Genomic DNA, 6,229 nt, shown 5'->3' on the forward strand with positions numbered 1-6,229 from the left:
AAGATTCAGAGTAACAAAAGTGGGTATGGCAAGAGGGATGACTGCAATATTCCAGCAGCCCCAGCAGCCCCAGCACATTTTCACAACCTTTCACGAAAAATGCATCACGCGACGCTTCCTCAAAAGTTATTTGATCAGGGTAACAACTTTCAAGTCCTCAGCAAAGCTTTCAAAACGTTTTATGGGTTTATGCTCTTATGAGGAGGGCATTTCCAATTTGACACATCAGTGACAAAAATGATGTTCGATGCAATTCCCTATTTTGACTTGTACCATATGGTTCCGTGTGTTTTTTTCCGTGAACATTTCACTTGCCTTTGCATGTGTTTGTGACGGTGACACTTATCGTTTTGCTAACACCTGGTATATTTCCTGTTTGATAGTGATTCATAAACACTTGCTCTTGATATGATTGTGGAAAATACATTTTTTTGTCGATTATATTATGTTTATGGAAAATGTTTTTTCACTTTTATCAAGTGGAAAGTTCAATATTTAAATTTTATTGATAACTAACCAGCATTTCTCTAATTTGTAAATGAAATTGAATTTTTATTTGTAATACTTTTTTTATTCAGGGTTCAGGATACATTGTACATGATATAGTGCATATTGATACATTGACTCTTTGCACATCATTTGTAATGTGAGATTGATATTACTAGCGATAATAAATTATTTAATACATAATATATATGTATCACATGATGGAGTCCCCTTTTTTTATCATAAAAACAACAGCCATTCACACTTCTCATACAAACACCATTTACACGCTTTCACACAAGGACGCCACAAGCACTCTCATACACACACACACATGCATTAAATCTCAAGTCAGTGGTTCCAATTGAATGATACGAAAATGTAGACACTAACACATGGGCATACCATAATATAGGCATGAACACATACATATACATATCCTAAAATTCAAAAAGATTATGGTACATCATCCAGTCTTTGTTAAATTCCAAACCTCTGTTTGTGGACAAAAAACGTCTTTTCTCTATCTTATAGCGAAGTTTGAATTCATTCTTTAAAAACTGTATATTTGGTAGTATATTTTGAACTCTACATCTGTAGATAAAGTATTTTGTGAACAGGATGATAAAATCAAACACTTTATCAGTAATAAGATTTTTTTCAAAGCCAAAAATAATAAATTCTGATGAAAGATTTAGATTATGAATGTGTCCACATTTGTCATTTATCCAGCTCATAAACTGTTTCCAAAAATTCTGTACAATATCACACTCCCACAAGAGATGGACGATCGTCTCTCTTTCATCACTGCAAAAAGTACATCGATCACTGTCAACATTCTTGATATAAAATAGAAAAGAGTTGGTTGCAAGTATCCTATGAGTTATCCTGAACTGAAACCACCGAAGCTTTGTATCTTTGGTTATTTTGAAAGGTTTTATAAAAATGGATTTCCAGTTTAATTCACCAAAATTAAATGAAATTGAATTTAACACATGTCTCTCCATCTAATGGAGTTTAGATAAAAATGCAAGAGCACTGACATTGTGAATTATAATTCTCACCTCACAATGTTCCAGGGCCAATAACTTGACAATAATAAAATGTTTATCTCAGCTTACCAAACTTTAGAGTGAGCAACGAACTATATTCTTCAATGAATGGTTAGAAAATATTAAGAACAACTTTCAAGATAAATCATAAAGTGATCCACATGTGAACATATGTTAGATTATGCTACAAGAAATGTCATGATGCAACCAGTCAGTTTATGATTTATTGATTTATGGTTGTTTATCAGAGGTCTTTTCGTTACATTCTTACATTCAGGAAAGTTATACCTAAAGGCATGTTAACACTACATCGTGGAGAACTTGTGTTTCGTGCGTTCAAGATAAGCAATAGCAATTTTCATTTGGTTTAACAATGAGACGCATACGTCACAAGTCCTCCACTCATTCACACGATAATTGCTGAGCTAATAATACTTCACGGAACCGGACTTGAATTTCTCTAATTTAATGTGGTAGCGGGAATGTACATATCATATTAGATGTCGATTGCAGACTGTTTAGCAGTCGCAATAATAGAATCTAGGCTGTGAGCCGGTAAATGATTCTTTTGCTGATTCCTATGTCATTTGAAATGGAAATATTCTAATCGCTGGATGTCTGTTGTGCCAAAACAGAAAGGTTCTGATTCCCAGTGTTGACAACTATATGCATTAGGCTACATAAAACTAATCTAAACCCTTAACGAATCTAAACATCGGCCCGATTGTTAAATTTATTTTGAAAAAAAAATGTGCATTTAGTTATAAAGTGAAGAAACCTGAAATGCCTCTTGTCGGTTGTATGCATGTTTGGAACATTTTAACCGACACAGGTCTTTCTCTGAACAAAGTACAGCTACAACAAACTCTATATTTTTCGACACAGGCGTGTAATGGTGTTTCGTCTCGAGGGTGCTGTGTGTGCTTAGAAGATCGTAGAGACGACAGTGGGGGGAGGGAAGGGGAAGAGGGGGAGTAGGTCGGGAAGTACAGTGAAGGGGCTGAATCGAAGAGATACTGTAACTGATGAAGGACATAGATGAAGGGACACTGGAACTGTCGGGCATAGGTGAAGGGACACAGGAACTGTCGGGCATAGGGGAAGGGATGCTGAAACTGATGAAGGACATAGGGGAAGGGATGCTGAAACTGATAAAGGACATAGTGGGAGGGATACTGGACCTGATAAAGGTCAAACTGGAAGGGATACTGGAACTGATAAAGAACATAGTTGAAGGGTTACTTTATACAGCATGAACTGGGGGAGGACATAGGGGAAGGGACACTGGAACTGCCGGGCATAGGGGAAGGGACGCTGAAACTGATGAAGGACATAGGGGAAGGGACACTGGAACTGCCGGGCATAGGGGAAGGGACACTGGAACTGCCGGACATAGGGGAAGGGATGCTGAAACTGATGAAGGACATAGGGGAAGGGACACTGGAACTGCCGGGCATAGGGGAAGGGACACTGGAACTGCCGGGCATAGGTGAAGGGACGCTGAAACTGATGAAGGACATAGGGGAAGGGACACTGAAACTGCCGGGCATAGGGGAAGGGACACAGGAACTGTCGGACATGGGGAAGGGATGCTGAAACTGATAAAGGACATAGGGGAAGGGATGCTGAAACTGATAAAAGACATGGGGGGAAGGGATGCTGAAACTGATGAAGGACATAGGGGAAGGGACACTGGAACTGCAGGGCATAGGTGAAGGGACACAGAAACTGCCGGACATAGGGGAAGGGATGCTGAAACTGATGAAGGACATAGGGGAAGGGACACTGGAACTGCCGGGCATAGGGGAAGGGACGCTGAAACTGATGAAGGACATAGGGGAAGGGACACTGGAACTTCCGGGCATAGGAGAAGGGACACTGGAACTGCCGGACATAGGGGAAGGGACACTGGAACTGCCGGGTATAGGGGAAGGGACACTGGAACTGCCGGGCATAGGGGAAGGGACACTGGAACTGCCGGGCATAGGGGAAGGGACGCTGAAACTGATGAAGGACATAGGGGAAGGGACACTGGAACTGCCGGGCATACGGGAAGGGACACTGGAACTGCCGGACATAGGGGAAGGGATGCTGAAACTGATAAAGGTCAAACTGGAAGGGATACTGAAACTGGTAAAGGTCAAACTGGAAGGGATACTGGAACTGATAAAGGACATAATGGAAGGGATACTGAAACTGACGAAGGACATAATGGAAGGGATACTGGAACTGATAAAGGACATTGGGGAAGGGATGCTGAAACTGATGAAGGACATAGGGGAAGGGATGCTGAAACTGATAAAGGACATAGTGGAAGGGATACTGGAACTGTCGGGCATAGGGGAAGGGACACTGGAACTGTCGGGCATAGGGGAAGGGACACTGGAACTGTCGGGCATAGGGGAAGGGATGCTGAAACTGATGAAGGACATAGGGGAAGGGATGCTGAAACTGATAAAGGACATAGTGGGAGGGATACTGGACCTGATAAAGGTCAAACTGGAAGGGATACTGGAACTGATAAAGAACATAGTTGAAGGGTTACTTTATACAGCATGAACTGGTTCCAACAGACGCTCGTAAGAGGCAGCTGGAAAGCATGGGACTGTGAGACAGGCTGCTCATATCAGCCGCTAGGTTTCTAGCCCAGATTCAATTAGTTACAGGTCACCGAGATTAGCTTGAATATTGCTGTGATGGAAAACGTCATATGAACAAATTAATCATAAAATAACATGAACATAAATATCATTCATGTTTTATGAATAAATAATGATTTTTTTGTGGATATATCTTTGAAAACATCCAAAATATTTTTATCTCTACTTTTATTTAGTGACTACCATAAGTGTGTCGACGAAATGCGACGGTTATTCAGAAACCCTCTTAACACCTATCGATCCCGTACCGTTGTATCAACACTGACTCAGCTTTGTAATAGTATCACTGAATCTAGACTATGAATTAGTAATCATATTCATTGTTAACTCGTTAATTATTGCCGATTCATTTTGTAACAGAGTAGTTTGGCAACGGTGTTCCTTTAAAAAAACAAAAAATGTTCTTGTACATTATCACACTATTAATAAAAATATCTCATCCAGCCTTAAAAACTCCCACAAGACCTCTACGTCTTCAATTTCTTTGTAAGGTTAACGAGTATCATCACTATTTGATAGTGATTCATGAAAACATACCTTTGATATGGTCGGAATCGTACAATGGACGATTTGCAGATGCTGCTTATGATTATGGAAAGGCTTTTGTCGCATTAATTACAACGAATCAGGTCCTAGATTCACGCGCTCCCTATCGTAACACCCCTTCTGTACTGAAACCACTTAGAGAAAGTTCCCATTGTACGAAAAGACATCCAAAGAATCTATAACACACATAGGAGGAGTCATGAGATAAACAAAACATCTGCTGACCTCCTTGTTCACCAAAGATCATTATGGAAATATTTTTTATCCTAAAATCGATTCTTTCATTAAATCATACTTTTTGTTGAAGAGAAAACCAACCGGTGGAATAGCTGATAGATCATGTAATTGTTGGACAATGTGTCATCTTTGATCGTAACGAAGCTAATTCATCGGCAGTATATCACCTGCAAAATCATCAGATCAAGACGTAATAATCCGTAAAGTCTCATTAATTCTACAAATTACTGGATCGGGACAACATGACAAAACCTCTTTTTTTCTCCAAGTGTGTTTTATGTGAACAACATATGTCAGCCATTGTTACCCGCGACAGTGATTGGGTAATTGGAAGCAGATGACACTGATGAAGACATTGGGCTTGTTTATGAACAGACTGTCACAGCTCTGAGAAACATAACTGTGGCTGAAATGAGATGACTTTGGCTATTTGTAAATATACAGTGAACTGAGGTTAGATTAGCTATGAGCACACACCTCATTAGAAGTAGGACGAGCCTCTGATACCGTCTGTGAATGTAATAATTTACCCTGCGGGTTGACGTTCTTTCAGAGCAAAATGTCAAAAATTTGTTAACGCGTTACACTGGATTTACCAGCAATACATACATTTACTTAATAGAAACAATACCGTTCGATTGTTGTCGTATGGTTGGTGTATTGCTGGGTGCGGAAATGAGCCACAAACTAACACTCACTTTTTGAAACAAATTGTGTGAGTGACAGATGCTATCAGTTGAGCAGGATATGTTACCCTTTCAGGGTCACGCCTGGTGTAATAACTGATTTTCATTGATCAACTTACAAGACATTTATCACAAGCTTGCACCTAGTGGAATCTGTTACGGCAGATTATCGAGACTCTATTCTGTGCCGTTGACGTTTAGAACTGTAAGGGATTTAGAAAGTATTGGTCGTCATTTTGAATTCAGAGTTTATTTCCTTTGGGAAAAATAAAAACTCTCTCACTGTGGTGTGCCGCTCAAACATCTCTGAGCTTCACACAACAGCCCCATCTCCGGGAAAAACAATGTGTTCTTGAACTGACAGCTTTCCAGAACATCGGAGATTTGTTTAAGCCAACCCTAGACATCACTGTGTCTGCAAATCACATAAATTCAGAAAAGAATAGGGTGCTTACCCTTACGTTTTGTTAATTCTTTACCTGGATTCCATATAGTGTCAATTACCTTGGTATTAAACAAAACGTTTGAACCGAAAGTTGAAATTAATTTAGTACGGCAAGAC

At 39.8% G+C, this 6,229-nt stretch overlaps 1 protein-coding gene across 1 annotated transcript; it reads left to right on the top strand.

The window, feature by feature from the left end:
- Nucleotides 1-3,194: 3,194 nt before the first annotated feature.
- Nucleotides 3,195-4,097, top strand: LOC139465993 (involucrin-like). The gene has a single exon (XM_071248008.1). The coding sequence runs from the start codon at nt 3,195-3,197 to the stop codon at nt 4,095-4,097; it is 903 nt and encodes a 300-aa protein (XP_071104109.1).
- The last annotated feature ends 2,132 nt before the right edge of the window (nt 4,098-6,229 follow it).

This window comes from Haliotis cracherodii, unplaced genomic scaffold (genome assembly GCF_022045235.1).
Source record: "Haliotis cracherodii isolate W230 unplaced genomic scaffold, xgHalCrac1.p SCAF_18, whole genome shotgun sequence".
NCBI classification, from domain to species: domain Eukaryota; kingdom Metazoa; phylum Mollusca; class Gastropoda; order Lepetellida; family Haliotidae; genus Haliotis; species Haliotis cracherodii.